This window comes from Cyprinodon tularosa, unplaced genomic scaffold (genome assembly GCF_016077235.1).
Source record: "Cyprinodon tularosa strain WSP-4 unplaced genomic scaffold, ASM1607723v1 ctg126, whole genome shotgun sequence".
In the NCBI taxonomy this organism is placed as follows: Eukaryota; Metazoa; Chordata; class Actinopteri; order Cyprinodontiformes; family Cyprinodontidae; genus Cyprinodon; species Cyprinodon tularosa.
In genome coordinates, this window is record NW_024038070.1 from 50,877 (window position 1) to 69,740 (window position 18,864).

General features: G+C 35.7%; 1 protein-coding gene across 1 annotated transcript; it reads left to right on the top strand.

Annotated features, from left to right (window-relative positions):
• Window positions 1-5,522: 5,522 nt before the first annotated feature.
• sgsm3 (small G protein signaling modulator 3) lies at window positions 5,523-18,682 on the top strand. The gene is made up of 21 exons (XM_038276615.1): window positions 5,523-5,724; window positions 10,088-10,160; window positions 10,295-10,380; window positions 10,550-10,613; window positions 11,951-12,162; window positions 12,339-12,446; window positions 12,717-12,860; window positions 12,991-13,186; window positions 13,264-13,409; window positions 13,556-13,789; window positions 13,881-14,063; window positions 14,196-14,351; window positions 14,449-14,503; window positions 14,595-14,644; window positions 14,764-14,916; window positions 15,023-15,093; window positions 15,895-15,943; window positions 16,148-16,233; window positions 16,327-16,449; window positions 16,741-16,801; window positions 17,719-18,682. Exons 2-21 carry the CDS (start codon window positions 10,154-10,156, stop codon window positions 17,800-17,802), a joined length of 2,268 nt encoding a protein of 755 aa, XP_038132543.1. The 5' UTR covers window positions 5,523-5,724; window positions 10,088-10,153; the 3' UTR covers window positions 17,803-18,682.
• The last annotated feature ends 182 nt before the right edge of the window (window positions 18,683-18,864 follow it).

An 18,864-nucleotide genomic window follows, 5' to 3' on the forward strand; every position in this document is an offset into this window, starting at 1 on the left:
GGAACCAAGATTCCTTCAGTGGAGTTTACTCCCTGAGCTGTATTTTGTCATGTCAGCATAACTGCATCTGTTTTATGGGTACTGTGCAATAATGTCTGTCTTTTATATGCATCCAAAACAGAATCTGCAGTTTTATTATCAATAATCTGTACTTACTGGCCCTGTGTTGTATATCTCACATAAGAATGCACGTTGGCGCAAAAAAGGGTTAGACTCTGTGTTTCTGCATGGAGTTTGTGCTCTCCTTGTGCATGCATGGGTTCTCTCTGGGTACTCTGGCTTCCTCCCACAGTCCAAACACATGACTGACTCTAAATTGTCCTTAGGTGTTAGTGTGTGTAGTTGTGTGTCTCTGTGTTGCCCAGCAACAGAAAGATGACGTGTCTAGGGTGTACCCCGCCTCTTGCCCTTAGACTGCCAGGGATAGGCACTAGCCCTGCGATACCCTGATGGAATAAGTGAGAAAAGACAGATGAGATAAAAACGTCTCATATTCTGACTTCGGCTTTCTTCCAGCTTTAGCGGCCCCTTTAGACCCCTGCATGCGATGTCAGTCTCACCTCCTTGTCATCACATTATATCAACTCCCTTGGTATAATAATATCTTTACAGTGCAATAATTGTAATGATATTCTTAACTAATGTTCATATGTGTCTTCTTCATCTGTATCCGGGAAGTGGGTCTTGTACTTCCCTTTCCCTAGACACCTCATGATATATGATTTAGGGTTATGTATGTATTGCTAATTACTTAGGGTTTGTCATGGTGGGGTGGAAGTTTGACCCAAATGCAGAAGCTCAAGTGGTTTCTTGAAGATTTAATAACAAAAAAGGGTAACAGAAGAAAAAATCCAAAAACATAAATCCACAGAAACTGAGAACTAGAAACACTCACAAAACAGGGCAAAAAGAAATGACAACAAACCAGCAACAGTGACTGAGCAGGTGGTGAATATATGGGAGAGAGAAACAAAGACCAGGCTGATCAGCAGATTGGGAGCAGGTGTGAACAGAGGAGTCTAGAAAGGAGCTAAGGAAAAGGGGACTGACACAAGAGGGCAACAGAGGGCAAACAAGAAATACATAAGAACTCAAATAAAATAAAAAATAAATAGAATTACACAAAATGCAAATAAAACCAATGAAAACTCAAAGATAAAACTTAAACAGAACCAAAACCATGACAGGCTTAAGCTTACGGTCCGGGTTAGGCCATAGAAATAAAAAAGCTTTACGAACGTAGGTGTGACACAATTTGTCTGTGTTTTATTAATTTAGTTATTCTTTTTTTGGATCTGTTTTAATATATTTTTTTTTGAATGATTGTTTTATACGTGTTTATTTATCCTTTTGAAATTTATTTTGATATAGATAAAAATAAAATAATGAAAAACACATTTTTATTTTCAGATTTACAGTATGTAGTACAACTGTGTATTTAACTTTAAAACCTGTTTCTTCTATTATTCAATTAGCGGTTATGTTTAACTTGACAAGCAGCAGAGACATAAAACTCACAAAATACCACTTCCATTACAGCACCCATGAGAAATGACTTGCCATTTCAATGTGTAGCCACAGAAGCCCCTTACCCTTCAACTGTAATCTTCCTTGTCCCAAGAGAAGCCCCCTGAGACCAAAAAAAAAACAGCTGTCTGAGAGACTTTTGATCTAAGCCTTGTTTGACCCAGCCTGAGCTTATTTGCATTGATGAATTAAAACATGTCAAAGGCAGAGGCCACATCATGCCCGTTACATAAACCCATGCGCTGTGCTCAGAGGCAGCCCTGAAACTCCAACATGACAGCAGAGATGTGCAGATTAATTCATGTGTTTTCATGGTGTCCTGTAGGCTCCAGTTGCTAAATGCAATATGCAAATGAAATATGAGAATGTATATATAAAGATAAGAAAGCTGCAAGTCTGTTGTGACTGTTGGATATATCTTTTTTTTTTATAGTAGAAATTATTATATAAAGATATTCATTTTTCTTTCATATATTCAAATTTGGTTCCCTTTTCCTGTCAGTTCATGTTTTTACTTTGGTGCAACACAATACTGCTATCTTCTGTCCTCAAAAGTAACTGCATGACTGCAGCAAATTGAACTGCCTTGAATAAGTCGCTCTTGATGTCTTTGATTTCATTTGAATTTAGTGCAAGCTACTGATTTACCTAGTTACCATAAAGAGGACATTGTTCTTTGATACATAAAACAGACTGACGCAAATTAGCTTCTTGTATTGCTATATTTTACTTTTGTTTTTTTTTTAATAAGACCTTGATTTGTCTTTGGATTATATTCTTAAGAATGTGTTTTTCTTGTCCTTCTTTAATTAGGAATATTGCATTTCCAACCATGCATGTATTGTAACAAAAATCTTAATGGTAAATTTTTTGTATCATTATCTTCTATTTTTCCACTTCGTATCAGTGACCATTTTCTTTTATTTGATCTCTAATCCAGTATTCTGCTTTCTATTCCTCGATCTCTGTCTTCTTACTCCTCCCATAGCATCTTTCCCTCCAGTTTTCTCTTGCTCTATCTGACATCATTCTAATTACAATGCAAGGTTCAGTGCTTCTTTGGCACTGCAAATGGTTCTTAAAACAATTACAAAAGGAGTCAGACAATTTAAAAAAGGGAGGTAAAAGGAAAGATGTGGCAAAACACATGATGAAGCCCCTCCCACACCATTTTGATATGTCAGGTAAATAAAGTGCCTGGACCCCTCAGCGCAAACTGCAGGCAAGGTCGATGCTTCAGCATCTTTAATGATGTGAGTCAATCTGGCATGCTGCAGCAGACCGAGCATGCCGACTCAAAAGGCGATTTAAACAGCGGAGAATGTCACATGATGCGTCAGCACAAAGACGCAAAGGTAAGGCAGTTTGAGTAACAGAGACTGATAAGATGGTAAATATGAATTTATTTTTATGGGACCATGAAGAACCTTTGAATGAGCAGATGTCAACTGCATAAGAGAGGAGAAGGGCGGCAGGAGCTAAGGGGGAAATGCAATGATTAATGCTAGAGAAACATACAAGTGATTATCACTTCAGATTAAAATTGATTTCTTCTCAAGAAGAGTAAGAAACCTGTATTCTAGAGTTCACACGATTTGTAAAGTGTATGAAAGGTAGTAAAACATTTTATAATTTAATAACAAGTTTTAAAAATGAATTTTAATTCAGATGAAAAGACTTTGGGCTCCATGAAACTGCTTCTTAAGAGAAGAAGGAGGCATCAGATTGTAGTACTTTTTGCTTCCTTGTTAGTGCCCACCTGTTGGACCAGATTTGACAGAGAATGTTCTTTTTTTTTTTTTTAAAGGAACAACTTGGTTAAAGATGTGGCTTTACAAGTATCCTTCATATGAAGTGATGCAAATATTTGAAGAGAAGAAAAGATACATCAAATAATATATAATTGCAGAATTTATCTATTTCTGTATGTATTCTTATGGCTGTTTTTCCAAATTAACTGTTCCCCAACATACTATAATAATACATTTACAATTAGGCTGTTGGCTTTTGGCATTGGTTCTCTAATGGACCTCATCAGATCGGTGCCTGAGTGGGGCAGTCTGCGAGCACAAGGTTATTGCTTTGATAGCATACTGCCTAATCCTTCTGCGATGGAACAGTGGTGCCCCACACATGGCATCACACTGGATTCAGGATATGTTATCAAATTTAAAACGGGTAAAAATCATGTGTTATTTAAGCTCTGAAAAAAAAAAGTCATCAAATGTTACTTTTCTTTGATCAGTCTTCACCACAGGTTCAGGAAAAGGTGCATCTCAGCTAAATCGGTTGATCCAGTTATATATTAAAACATGTTATATTTGTATACCTTCTGTATCTATCTTAACAAGAATGAGAACTGGGTTTGTTCCTTATTATGAAGGGAGATTTATTTTTCTCTCTCATTCTTCATGCTTCAATAAATATATAATACAAAAAAAGAAGACAACATCAAAAACACATACACACACACATACATATATATATATATATACATCCATATATATATATATGTGTGTATATATATATATATATATATATATATATATATATATATATATATATATATATATATATATATATATATATATATATGTATAATCTAAGGCTAGTACTCATAGGAAATCAGTGTCACAACATACACTGTATTCAGCAAGGTTTTCTCATAGATATATCCAAATGGTTGTCTTAGTTATTACTGTAATTAATTTGAAACAAGTCAGACCAAAGCCAGCAGTTTTAACAGATCCTGTCAATCTTCCTTCATCTCACATAACTAATTTGCCTTCTTTATGTAACTGGTCTTGACCACTAAAAACTGTAACCATTATGCAACAGGTATAAACTCTGATATCCCACTGTGCTCTACTTCAAAGTAGTTGACATAATTTGCCACCAATCCAGTTAATAAAGCCTGCATACTGATTGAACTTACTTTATTAAGCAACTTTCCAGGTTGAGATAACTTGAAATGATCTATCTATCCTGGTTAAATAAAGGTTAAATAAAGAAAAAGAAACACAACTGTGTTTTATTGTATACCGGTATCTGCTTTCTGGGGTAAAGCAAGCTAAACTGTGTAGCTGAAAAATCTTGAATCAGGGAAGGATCAAAGCTTTCATACACTTCAACAAAAGACACAGATTTAAATAAAAACTACCCATATGAGAGTTTATTTCTTTTTTAACATAGAAAAGCTCTGAAAAGAAGCTTTATTAATGTTCGTGTTGGGTGCTGATTGTCCAATCAGAATGTAGAATTGGCCTTCCTCCTGTTGGGTATCAAGAATATAACAGCACAATCTTTCTGAAAATGAGTCCTATGGCTCTTTCTTTTATCTGATCAGTGCAATTTTTATCTGATTATCTGATCAGTATATATATATATATATATATATATATATATATATATATATATATATATATATATATATATATATATATATATATATATATATATATATCTTCAAAAAGATGCAAACTCATATATATATATATATATATATATATATATATATATATATATATATATATATATATATATATATATATGAGTTTGCATCTTTTTGAAGACTATTATTATTTTCAACACAACAATGTAAGAAAAAGACAGAAGAAAAATAGACTGAAGATTTTTTTAATTTGTTGTTTTGTCTGTGTGTGTAATATGCATTCTAAACATAACAAAATTGGAAATGAAAATGCTAAAAACAAACAAACAAGCAACTACCTAGGAGCAAAAATTTTCAAAGAAACGCTCAGATGCTTATAAGGAAAATATAAATGACAGTTTACCTGTGCAGATTTATCAAATATAAACCGCAAAATATCTTTGGCGATATGTCAATTTTAATTTTAATAACATTCATCTATTCTGCTGTAAAGTCGTGACTTGTTTGTTTCCGAGCACTGGCATGAATGAGGGGCGTGTCTGTCCATACGTAATGAATGGAACGTCGTCACAGTCGCCTTCGCGGAAGGATATCTTGCACTGAAAGGTGACGCTGCTGGGTGTAGAACAAGGAAAACCCTCGGGGTGTAGGAATACACAGAAGCCACACTCCGCCTTTGGCAGGTGCACAACGTAGATATATCATTAATGAGAAGTGATAGCCATGCGATATGGTGTTTTGCATATTCTACTACAGACGGCATTTTACACAAAACCATCCCTGTCTTTTCAGCAAAAGATATAGCGGTACGTAAAAATGACCGGCTATGTTGTTCTGTTGTTTCCAACTATTAGCTTAAGCTAAATTTAGCATGTATGGCTAGCAGCTAAATAGTGACGCTCGTCTCTGTAATGTCTGGAGTGTTCTCCAGGAAGAACATTTTATTTTAATTTTTTACTGCACCAATTGTTTTGTTCTATTTTTTTTCCATCAGCGGACAAATGTCAGCGTGGATAATATATGTTGCGCGGTGTTTTTGTGCACCTGACGTCAGCTGTAGCTTGACGTAACGGTAATATATCAGCTGACAAATTAGATTAAACTACGCTAGGTAATAAACAACAGTCGTATTTTTACCTTGTTACTCTTATTGTTTCATTTATTCCTTGTTTGTCTCCTGCACTTCATTTGACATCCTTATTCTAAATGGTGTGTTTTAGTCTATTTATAAGGATTAGTAATAAACTTAAAGGTAGTATTATACCTGCTTTCTGTAAGTGAAAACTTTCAGTTTTTTACTTTTTTTGAGGAAATGGAAGACAAAAATATTTCTGTGACACGTGTCTATGAGGAAAATGAGTCACCAGTGTTTGGGTTACTATGAGGAACATCTGGAGGAGGTGTGCGGAAAAGCTGTGGCATGGCCTGCTGGACTGGTTTCAGGGAAATATCAACTCTTTAATCTGGAGGTTACATCACCGCTTACAGTTACAGCATTTTTTTTTTTTTTTTACCAGGATGTAGTAATTGCTGTCGGTATGGCGCAGTGTTTGACCAATATCTGCAAACATAGATGAACAAGGCCACACCTGTTTGAACTGAGATGTTGGTTTCAGGTTTTTCAAATGTATCATATCTCTTTAAACTATTCCAAGTCAAATTTTCTCCCCTTTCAGAGAATATTGCTTTAAGTCTTCTAAACAGCAGTGTAAAGCTTTGGATTTCTCTAAATTTTTGGCAAATTTGCTCTGCACACTATACTGTTTTGCTAAGGAAGATGATTTGTCACCTAATATCCTGATGATCCACCATTTCAAACATAAAAATAAAATTTCTAAATATCTCACAATGTAATGTCATGTTTTTTTTTCTCCATATGTTATCTCTTATAATTAGTTAATTTATGAAGAAAACTAGAACTAGAAACATCTTTCTGATTACTAGCATTAAGTACCAGCATCTAAGTTAACTAACATTTCATGTAAATAGAGAGGGGTCAGCATTTAAAATGTTTCCAAAATGAATAAACTTAATTTTCCCAATACATTGCAAGGAAAATATACTATATGTGTGATTATACGTTTTACTGAGTAGAGATGCATTAACCAAGGCTTATATCCGGTTGATGTTAGTGGTTGTTTTTTTCTTTTTCTTGTAATGTTATCAGCTGATGCGTACATGTGTTGGCTGATTCATGTGCATTCAGCAACCATCCTTTAAGATCCCATGGAGTGTGTTGCCCCTCCCCTACATTTGCTATCTGTTAATGTTTTGCTCAAGTTACTTCTGTCTACTCTATTTCCTTTGGTGCAGAATACATTCATGTTGGTGTTGGCATCGTAACTAAAAGTAGATATGTATATATTTTGGAACCATCAACAGTTATGCAACTATTATTTTATACTGTATTTTGTTTGTTGGAATGTTTTTTGTTTTGTTTTTTTTTTATGTGTTTTTAGTCAAATTTGGGCTTTTTCTGCACAACTTTGTTTAAAGCAATTAAATAGATAAAAACCCAGGGATTTAATCTGTACCTAGTCGAAAAAAGTGTCTAACTTTATTTATAAAGCACTTAAAATAAAATGAAAAAAGGCACCAAAGTACTGCACCAGAGGGATTAATGAAAGTAAAAAATAAGCATTTATAAAAAAAATGAAATGAATAATTGAAGTAGAAGTAGCAACATAAAATACACCATTAACCACAAGAAAGTAAAATCGATTAACACCTCATTTTGGTTCAAATGCCAAAGAGAAAAGCTGTGGCTTAAACACAGATTTAAAAATGTCTTTGAGAGGCTTTCTCTAATTTTGCATCAGCAAAGTACTCCATAGATTTAGAGCTGAAACAACAAAAGCCTGATTCCCCCTGAGTTTCAGTTGAGAGATCAGCTGATCTGTAGTGCTGTTTGTGTGGCAGTAAGGGAATGTAGCTCCAGATGGTAGAATTATTATGGATATGTTGTCACATCTGAGAGTTTAAATACTTACTAGATAATCTTAAGTAGTAAATGTTGATTTATGTGCAAGTAGTAGCTCTTTAAGTTGCATCTGCATACATGTGTCTGGTTGAAGCTGTGTCACATATTGCAACCATGCTCTCATTGCTACACTGGCGTGCACAGACATTTCTGGGGGCAGGGGCTCAGGTTGGGAAAAGGGAACCTCTTACGTTACATGAAACCACCAAACAACGCTGATGTTTTAACTATCTTCTGCAGTCCATAGGTAGCAATGCCGCATTGGTATCTTGATTTGAGTGGGCATATATGACAATGTGCAGATCAACTAAGATTTACATATGAAATATGAAAGAAAAAAACTCTATTATCTTTAAGTGCATTATATGTAATAATCTTATTTTAAGGTCATAAACTCTTGTTCTAGTTCATCTTCTTTTTCTGCTCATATCAGGGGCAAATACAGTTATTTTCAGAGAATTGTACATATATTCAGGTCACCTTTTGCAGTCCAACATTTCAGTGAACACAGAATTGAAAATGCAACTTCATACACATGCCCCACTTAAACTGAATAAAACCTTATTGAAGTTATTTTTACGAATTGTGATCATTTGGCTTTATATGTGCTTTTAAAGGAAATTCTAAGCAGATGTAACTTGTGTGCTAGAGTTGTTTAAAAAAAAAAAAAAAGACATAAGTACAGTAGATGTCATAAGGGAGTCCCTGTCAGGGACCATTATAGCAAATCAATAATTACATCTATTAGATGCTTCAAATGATTATTTTTTTCTAATTTATTCAAAGAGTAGCAATTTAAACTGTTAATACGCTTGTTTAGTTACCTGGATGCTTAGCTGGCCCTTCACCAGCAGGAGAGTTTGTCAGCACAACTTTTTGATTCTGATACCAATTTTTCAGCTTGTAGTATTGATGGATACAGATATTTACCCAATAATATAAGAGCTTGAATCATACTTTTATTAATTACTTTGTAGTGTGGAATGTTATAAAAAGCTTTATCTAGCTATATTACTCAAACTGAACAATAGTCAACAGCAACAGGTATGAGGAAAAACTGACCTATTTTATTATTAACCAATGGTTTACATAAAACCCACACAAAAGCAGATGGAGCAGAGTTTTTCTATAAGGCTGTTTCGATCAGAGACTTTAGATGCATGTGAGTATGTTCTGATATAAAGTTTTTGAGCTGATTTCGACTTAATTTCTGAAATAAGTATGGGATCGGGACCTCCTTAATTTGCAGTAATAATTTATGATATTTGGCCTGTGAGTAAACTAGTAATGTTTCTGTAAATAGGCTCTAGAGTCTCTCATTTCCCCTGAGTTACACACAGAGCTTCCCAGCAAGGATTTGGCCCTCCTCCCAACTTCAAATTGATTTATCATCTCTCTTAACTCCTAAATCCCCTTCAGATGCTAGAAGCCTGCTGCTAGAATGAATCACTTTGGCATGGTGTTTGCATATTGGTGAGTTCCCTTTTAGAGTTGCAGTTTATAATCTAACCTGATTTTACTTGGCTTTAAAGTAGTTTTCATTCACAAACCTGTACAATCATAGAATAGAAAAATTTGCAAACTGCTTGTGTTGGACGGACAGAGCTTAAAGGTTCCTGTTGTCAAAGAACCAGTTGTGTTAAGAAACTTGGTTTGCCAAACTTTCTGTAACTGTGCTTCTGTGGCATGCATTTTTCTATCTCTAGACCTTTTTTTTTTGGTTCAGTTATACAAAAAAATGAACTGCTTTGTAATTTTCCAAAAGTATGCAGATTAAAAAAAATATATATTATTAGTATTGACACCTGTTAAACAAAGCATTTTTTTTTTTTTTTGACCCGAGTCATTTTACAAAAAATAACAAGTAAATGCAGAATTAATTTTGGAAAAGGAACACTGCTGTAATGAACTTTTTCTCATTTTCTCCATTGTTATGTTGCAGGATTTATTAAAATGTAAGGACTAATGCTGGAGTAGAATTTGCTAGCTACACATTGCTTCTGATCGAGGATCTAGAATCCGTAGATGAAATAAAACTGATTTTAAATTGGCCTCACATGACCTGCCTTTTAGGGTTTCATTTTAAATTTTTGCTCTTTACTGTGTTATCTCTTATCTCTTTGTCTTTTACACATATGCTTCTGAATTAACATAATTTTGCAGTCATTGTGCTTGTTCTTTTTTCACAGACTGACCTAATGCATCTTTGCTGGATGATCCTTTGTCTATCTTGGTGACCAAAGTCAAGCGACAAAATGTCTGGTAATCAGTCCCTGAATATATCAATAGATTAATAATTTATTTTAGGCATTTGTTTTTCCAGTGTTTTTTTTTTATTTTTTATTTTACTTTCAGTGTTTTTCTGATTGACATGTTCTGTCCCCTCACTGTGTTAGGTACGTACACCCCAGCTCCTGGTGGATCCTTTTCTGCTCTCACCCCAAGCATGTGGCCCCAGGACATTTTAGCCAAATATCATCAGGTATGAGTCTGACTTTAATTTCATCAGAAACCTTTTTTTTTTCTTCCTAACCCAACAGTATTATATAACAGGCTGTCATCTGCAATTTTTTCTCCTACATTTTATTTGTTTTATCTTGGCACTTTGATATGCAGGAGTGTGAAACTTTATATTATTTTTGTCTGAACAGAAAGATCCTGCAGAACAGCCTGAACAACAGTATGATGAGTTTGGCTTCAGGATAGACATTGAAGGTACTATTTTCACACAGCAAAGCACATGAGAACATTTATTTCAAGCAGCGCTGGTAAAGTCCCCTGAATCAGAATTCTCTTTGTATCACAGAATAGAGATCACACATACCAAGCCCATGTGATCTTAGTTTTTTTTTTACTTTTTTCCCCCCTCATCTTAAGAGATGAATACATGTTTTGTTCTTCCTCTAGATACATTTTCAACCATCACAGTTGCAGCTGTAGAGGCTTTTTTTTTCTCTTGAATTATCCAATATTTTTTTTTTAGTTACATTTTAACATCAGTTTAGTATCAATGCTTTCTTTATACTTTAATTTGTCGTCAAAATGAATGGGTCTGCTAAAGAGCTAAAAATCTAAGGCTAGGCGCCTTTTTTCTGTTGCCAGGTAAAATTAACATGGATCATACATTTTGCCAGCTGTACCTTCTGTTGCTTTTGCAACTTGCTTTATATAACATGCATGTACAGTTCACTGGGGTATTCATACTTCCTGGTAGTCTTTCAGTTATAGACCAGCACTCATGATTTTTTTATAACTAAAAGTTATTTTAGCATTTTCGAAAGGCTCAAACAGTCTTGAAGGAAAGAAAGCTTTCTTACCTCTAAGAATTGAATCTTAACATTAACGTTAAACCGATAAATAAAAGGTATAAATTATTTTTCTTTTGTTCCGTAAAGTGTACTTCTTTTTTTTCTTACCTAAAATGTATCATTCTTTTACATTGTTTCAAGTAAATTAAAATTGTCACAAAATCATTTTAAGCCTAACTTTGTCTGTTTCAAAGAAGTGTTTGCAAAAAATGTACACAAAATAAGGCCTATGTTAAATAAAATGTCCAATCTAAGATCTTGTCCACAATGTTCATTTGTATAGGCTGGAAGTTCATGTTGCTTTCACTTAAAAGTTCCAAGCAAGGCTTTTTTATTTTTGTTTTTTATGTCATTACGAAATAAACACTTGTTTTGAGTTCTAAACCATAGCTGTTTTTTTATTTTATTTGGCTTTTACTGTTATTCTTCTCAGTGTTAAGCAGCACACAAATCAAGCAGTTGTATTTATAATCTATTTTCTTTTAATTATTCATTTACATACATGCACATTGCATAGAAAGAAAAGATTATCTTAAAATGCCCTGTCATGTCGCTTGTGTCACACTCATTGTTTATCTTCTATGTGGAAGCTTCTATCATTTAGCTGTTTCCATATTTAATTCAATTTCTTAATCCAGTATGACACTCTTATTTATTTAAAAAAAGTTTAAAGTACTTCCTGGTGTAACATTTTTTGGAAGATAAACCTAACTAATTGTGGACTTTGTGCTCTCTCCTTCTTAGACGACGGGGAACCCAAAATAAGATTGGGCACTGAAGGCTCACCCCAGTGTGAAGACCCTCAGCAGCGGCTCCGCTGGCAAGCACATTTGGAGTTCACCCATAACCATACAGTGGGGGACCTAACCTGGGATCTAATCGATCCTGTCCTTCCACGGTCCGAGCGTCTGCGGTCCTTGGTTCTCGGTGGCATACCTCACAGCATGAGGCCACAGGTAGACGAAGTATATTGTTTTGACTAAACATAGGGCACTAGGAGCTAATGTCCATTTAAAGCTATTGTATGTTTAGCTAACAACTGCTTCTCCTTGTGTTGATAATATTACCCCACTAAATATCCTATTCTCTATTTTTTTTTTTATATATATATATATATATTTGCATGTTCAAGTTATGGATGCGTCTGTCTGGAGCACTGCAAAAGAAGAGGACCTCTGAAATTTCCTACAAAGAAATCGTCAAGAACTGTTCTAATGATGACACCAGCACAGCTAAACAAGTAAAACCCCAAAGCTTCCATTTCCCAGACAAATATATGCATCCTAAATAAGAACATCTTAAATGATATACTAAAACATTTATCAAAAGCCTTATCAATCCCATTTGATCTAGTATTGATCATTCTCCTCTTACTGTTTTTGGTTTATTTGTTAGTCAATAACTGCTCTCTAGTTTGGAGAGTTCGCTGCATATAACAGTGGTATTATAAACTGATTATTATTGAAACTTTGAAATGATAATATGTTGATTCTTAAACTCTGCTTCACAGATTGAAAAGGACCTGTTACGGACTATGCCAACCAATGCATGTTTTAGTACTCTTAATAGCGTCGGAGTCCCAAGACTTAGACGGGTCCTGAGAGGCCTGGCATGGCTCTACCCGGATATTGGCTACTGTCAGGGCACTGGCATGGTAGGACACATAACTTCATTTTCCCAGCTGTGCATTTGTTGTTTTTCATCCACACATTTATGCCTTATTTTTTCTTTTCTCCCTTTTTTTTTTATTTTTTAATCTACATAAACGTTATCATTTAAATCAGGTTGTTTCCTGCTTGCTGCTCTTTATGGAAGAGGAGGACGCATTATGGATGATGTGTGCTTTGATCGAGGACCTCCTTCCTCCATCTTACTTCTCCTCCACCCTGCTGGGCGTCCAAACAGATCAGAGGGTTCTCAGGCAGCTCATTGTTCAGTACCTGCCTGCTCTGGACCGCCTCCTCCTAGAGCATGACATTGGTAATGTTCAGTTGGAATTAAATGAGTAAATGATGCATATTCTTCCCATTGTAACACCTTCCTTTGTTTACATGCAGAGATGTCTCTAATCACTTTGCACTGGTTTCTGACATCATTTGCCAGTGTGGTTGACATCCGTCTGCTTCTAAGGATCTGGGATCTGCTCTTTTATCAGGGCTCGGTTGTGCTCTTCCAGGTCACACTGGGTATGCTGAAAATTAAGGTAGGTCCACCACACAGCTATTTTTCCTTGGTTAAAATGAATTATGCATCAACTCATCTAGGACACTTTCCACTGTTTCCACCAAAGGTTGAAAATTAAAGTCTGTCAAGTTTAGGTGTTATTCTCTATTTGTTTTCTTCCTGCAGGAGGAGGAGCTTATTTCATCAGAGAACTCTGCATCTATTTTTAACACCCTGTCAGACCTACCAAGTCAGTTAAAAGATGGGCCTGCAGTTCTAGGAGAGGCTATGAGGATAGCAGGGACGCTAACCCAGGAAACTCTGGAGGCTCATCGTCACAAGCACCTTGCTTATATTCTCAATGAGCAGGCACAGCTGAACAACGGCAACAACTCAACAATCAGTACAAACCTCAACAAGGTTTGTTTTATGATGTTGGACAACCTGATTTGCTGTTTTAGTGATGTTCTCTGCTTTTCTGAGAGGTCATCTTGTTTCTGTGGATACTTAGGTGGTGAGGAGGCAGTCGCTGCGCAGGAAGTCCACACTGACATCTCTGCTGTTTGGGGAAGATGAGGCTGAAGCCCTGAAATCCAAAAATATTAAGCAGACTGAGTTGGTGGCTGCTCTAAGGGAGGCTATAACTCGTACTGCAGAGCACTTCCACTGTCTAGACCCCCGGCATTCCAACACTGTAGGTTGAAACGTTCAACCATGCATTGTTTCCCTCCTGAATATTTGGGGGAAATATGTTTGTTTTCTTGCAACCCGTGTCCTGATGGGTTGGTGCACTTATCGAGTTTGGGTCCTTTCTTTTTCTCTCCAGGACCTGACCCCAGATTACTCCATGGAGAGCCACCAACGAGATCATGAAAACTTTCTGGTGGTGTCTCGTAACAGACGGAGACGGGCAAAGGCTTTGCTGGACTTTGAGCGTCATGATGATGATGAATTGGGCTTCCGAAAGAATGACATCATCACTGTGAGCCATACTGAGATTAATCCTCCTTTTTTTTTTTTTTTCTATGAATGAAATCATTTTCCTTTGTGCTCCTTACTCTACCTTATCTGTCTGTTAGATCATTTCACAAAAAGATGAGCACTGTTGGGTCGGGGAGCTCAATGGCCTTAGAGGTGTGTACTTTTATCAGTATTGTATCATTATAGTATAGAAGTGTTTTATGGGTTTATTTTACCATTAAACATTTGTTCCTTCTTGTTATAGGTTGGTTTCCAGCCAAGTTTGTTGAGATTCTGGATGAAAGAAGCAAGGAGGTAATTTGTCTGATGCGGAAGTCCATAGATAAGCTGTACACAGCTTTGAGCATCTGTTCACCTGATTATTATCCCCTGTCTCTTGCTATTCATTGACTGTTGAACCTGCCTGCATCCAGTACTCGCTAGCAGGAGATGACTCAGTGACAGAGGCGGTGACTGACCTTGTCAGAGGAACTCTGTGTCCTGCTCTGAAGGCCATCTTTCAGCATGGATTAAAAAAGCCCTCCATACTTGGAGGGCCTTGCCATCCATGGTTATTCATAGAGGAGGTAAATTTATGATATAATTTTCTAATGGCTATATTAATGAAATCTTTTGTCAAGTACAAAATAGGAATACATTATTCTGTTATGCTTTTTTTTTTCCCTCTTTCAGGCAGCTAGTTGTGAGGTGGAAAGGGACTTTAATTCTGTCTACTCCAGACTTGTGCTTTGCAAAACATACAGGTAAAATAAATGTTTATTTATAATGAATGCTTTTAAATTTTTAAAGGGTTTATACTAAATAGTTGTCTTACTAAAAACACATTGTTTGTTTGACAACCTTAAATATAAGCTTTCTGCTAAACCTCCTTCTGTTTAAAAGTGATAAGGGCTCTAAATAAGTTGATAGTGTTTCTATTAATCATTTTGGAAAAAATGGTAATCATATTATCAATGTGATTAAAATGAGATAGAATGACATGGTGAACATAGTTTTGCACATTAACTAATTCAGGTAGTCAAACTTTAAGCAAAAAGAGAAAAGTAGCAGCTCAGGGTCGGTATCTGCAGATTCTCCAGCACTCCGCTGCTGTTTGTAATGAACCTCATAGAACGTCCAGATCTCTATTTATCATCCCCAGTAATTCCATGCTGAAGACCACTTTAGGGTTCGACTCATTCGGGAGTGATCAGATTCCCCATTTGTCATATTTGTTTTAAAATAGCAGACAGAGGCAGCCAATAGCTGCAGACGAGCTCTTCAGACCCACACATACATGTGCTGCACACAAAGCACTTTGGAGGAAAACTGGATTGTGACCTTTAAAAATAGTAGGAAACTGAAAAGGATGAAATATTAAACATGATTTGTCAACAAAATATATTGACATTAATTGGCTTTATTGGCTGTAATCACTGCAGTCTTTAAACTAGGTTCTTTATAGATATTTCTTTATTTGCAGTTGTAACAAAGTTGAAGCATTTGAATGTATTCTGTGATAAATTACAGAATTTAGTTTTTCATCACAGCCTGTTATTTACCAGGTTGGATGAAGATGGTAAAGTTCTTACACCAGAGGAGTTGCTCTACAGAGTGAGTATGCATAGGACCCAATAGATCCACTGACTGATGAAATCGTTAATTTGAGTCTTAATATAGGAGAATTTGTAAATAGTTTTACTTAAAGTTTCCACTGTTTTATTCATATATATGTATTGTATTAAAGTTAGGCCTATAGCTAAAAGTTTGAAAGGAGAACTTAGTTTCTTCTCTTTGTTTTTGTTTTGTTTTTCCCAGGCAGTGCAGTCTGTAAACATGAGCCATGACTCTGTTCATGCTCAGATGGATGTCAAGTTCAGATCTCTTGTCTGTGTTGGCCTTAAGTGAGTCCCTCTTGAGCTCTTTAGTTTGAAATGTAAATAATTTTTACAATTAATTCTGAATATCTCCTGCTTAACATGCATCCATCTTTACAGTGAGCAGGTGCTTCATCTGTGGTTGGAGGTGTTATGCTCGAGCATGGCTGCTGTTGAGAAATGGTATCATCCATGGTCATTTCTTCGCAGTCCTGGTTGGGTGCAGATCAAGTGCGAGCTCAGGTATTAAAGACATGTGACAACAAACCTAAAATAGATCCAGCTACCTTGTTTGTCAGTTTGTGTTTTCTATTTTAACGTACCTATAGTTTTAGTATTGATTGCAAACATTTTATTTTTACCCATTTTTTTTATTATCTTAATAAAATATCAATAAATCATGGAGTTGGTTCATCATCACATCTCCATTTAGACTTTACCCTTTCTTTTTCTAAACACCTAATGTTTAGAAAGTGTACTCTATTTAAAAAATTTTTTTATTAATCAGCCCATTTTGAATGTTTGTGCCCTCAGGGTTCTGTCAAAGTTTGCCTTCAGTCTCTCTCAGGACAGTGAGCTGCCCGACAAAAAAGTGGTGAGTTAAACTGCTCGTCATACAGCAGCAAATCAGTTTTATCAGTACAGTGTGTTGCATTCAGGAGGAAAACCGTTGACGTCATCATACCATTTCAGAAATCTGCTATTCTGAAAGCAGAAGTTATGGATGTGCTGGTTCAGCATCACCTGTTTAGTTGGGATCTCTAGGTAACCTCCTGCTTGAGACTGTGGTGGCTGAAAGATAGATAGTAGCTAAAGCCAATTCACAGTTTCTGCTTCTTCATTCCCTTTACTTTCTGTTTATTTTGTACTAAACACCATAGGCCCCAAAATGTAAAATTAAATTTAGAAAAATTGCCGCCCATCATTATTTACCAGTCCCCAAAAACACTCAGTTTATCCTCAGAGATGCAGATACCTTGAATTGGCTTTAATCTTTAAGCTCAATGAACAACTAACACTCTACTGTTTCCTTATATTTAGCAGTTGATGTCTCGTACAAATTTTTAGTGGCTAACCACCTTAAAACTAGAAATCACTCTATGTAAGGAAAATGGACAACTCGGCACTAAAGGTACCACACCTCACACTAACTTGCCGTGGAAGGCGCAGCTAGTATATGAAAGGCGGCACTCAAAGTATATATTTTCTGTTAATTCAGAGTGCTGTGTGTGATGGCAAGGAGTGCGCCCAAACACCATCCTGCTGGGGGAAATATGGAAGCCTATAGGGAAAATGGAGTCATAAAAAGTCCTAAATATTTTCGGAACGAAGTCTAATTGAGGTTGTCTTTGTCTAGTATTCACAGCTTTGTATTGGTCTGTTAACATTTTGATTGTTTGAATAGAAAGACTTAACCATAGTAGGAGCATAGAATAGTGCTAGTAACTTCTCAGCTCTTTACCTTTTTCTATAACAAATTGTTCTTTTTTTTTTTTTATTTGTCTGTTTTAGGAGAAGGAGCAAAAACCACTAAAAGAAGGGGTGCAGGATATGCTGGTGAAACATCATCTCTTTAGCTGGGATATCGATGGCTGAACACAGCTTTACCCCATGATACGCTGGTGTAGATTCTCAGTCATCCTGGACGTATCAATCTGAAGTGCTTCAGTAGAGATCATCAGGACCTCTGCTGTTTCTTTGACCTCTCAGCTAAACAATATTTTTCATTCTGAAAATAACTTGAAGCATCGGGCTTATAAATGTTGTCAGAACAACTGCATGTTTCTTCCAACCGTGTTCAGATCTGAATTATGTGTAAGAGACAAAATGTCTTTAAGAAACTAAAGAGGTCCATTTGCTTTCTACTTGAGCAGTGGGCTGCATTCTAGTTTGTATTTCAGCTACTGGTTGCAATCCACATCCAATTTAAAAACATCTTCTCCCGTTGGTCATGAGCGCCAAAGTAACGACTGAAACCCAGTAATGTTCATCTGTTTTGTACAGACTAAAGTTTGGTGCATACTTTATTTCTCTTTGAATCCTGCATCAGAGGTTATGCCACAAGACAAAACTTCCATGTTGTACAGAATAATCTGTACTAGTAGAACCTGTTAACACTAACTTCTGTGGATAAATTACAAGTGCAAAACCCATAACTGATCATCTAAAAAATGTTTTAAAATGACCTTCACTTCCCCATGCTGTCAACTCCTACATTTTAGTACCAAAAAGGAACATTCCTAATCATAAGTCTGTAAAGAGAAACTATTTTTGAATGTTACTTTCTTCAGTACTCTAAAATTCATTAAACATGTCAGATTACTGTCTTATTTCATGTGCCAGGTCAGCCACAGATCATGAACTGTGTCTACTACCTTAATAAGGGTAGTACAAAACGCACTTGTATCATTTAAAATAATGTAGCTACTTTTTGTGTTACATCATTACATGTTACAATAAAATAATATATAATGAATACTTTGTTTTTATTAAACTGTAACATAGTAAAAATCCTTTAGGTACTTTACACTTGTAAAAGGTATATTTAAGATGATTTTTTTTTTTAAAGTTGCACATATCGGGGAAATTTCATTGTCTTTTCTCTTTATTTTTTAGAGTTTCTTGCACCTTTGAAACCTTGACATTACACTAGAAATT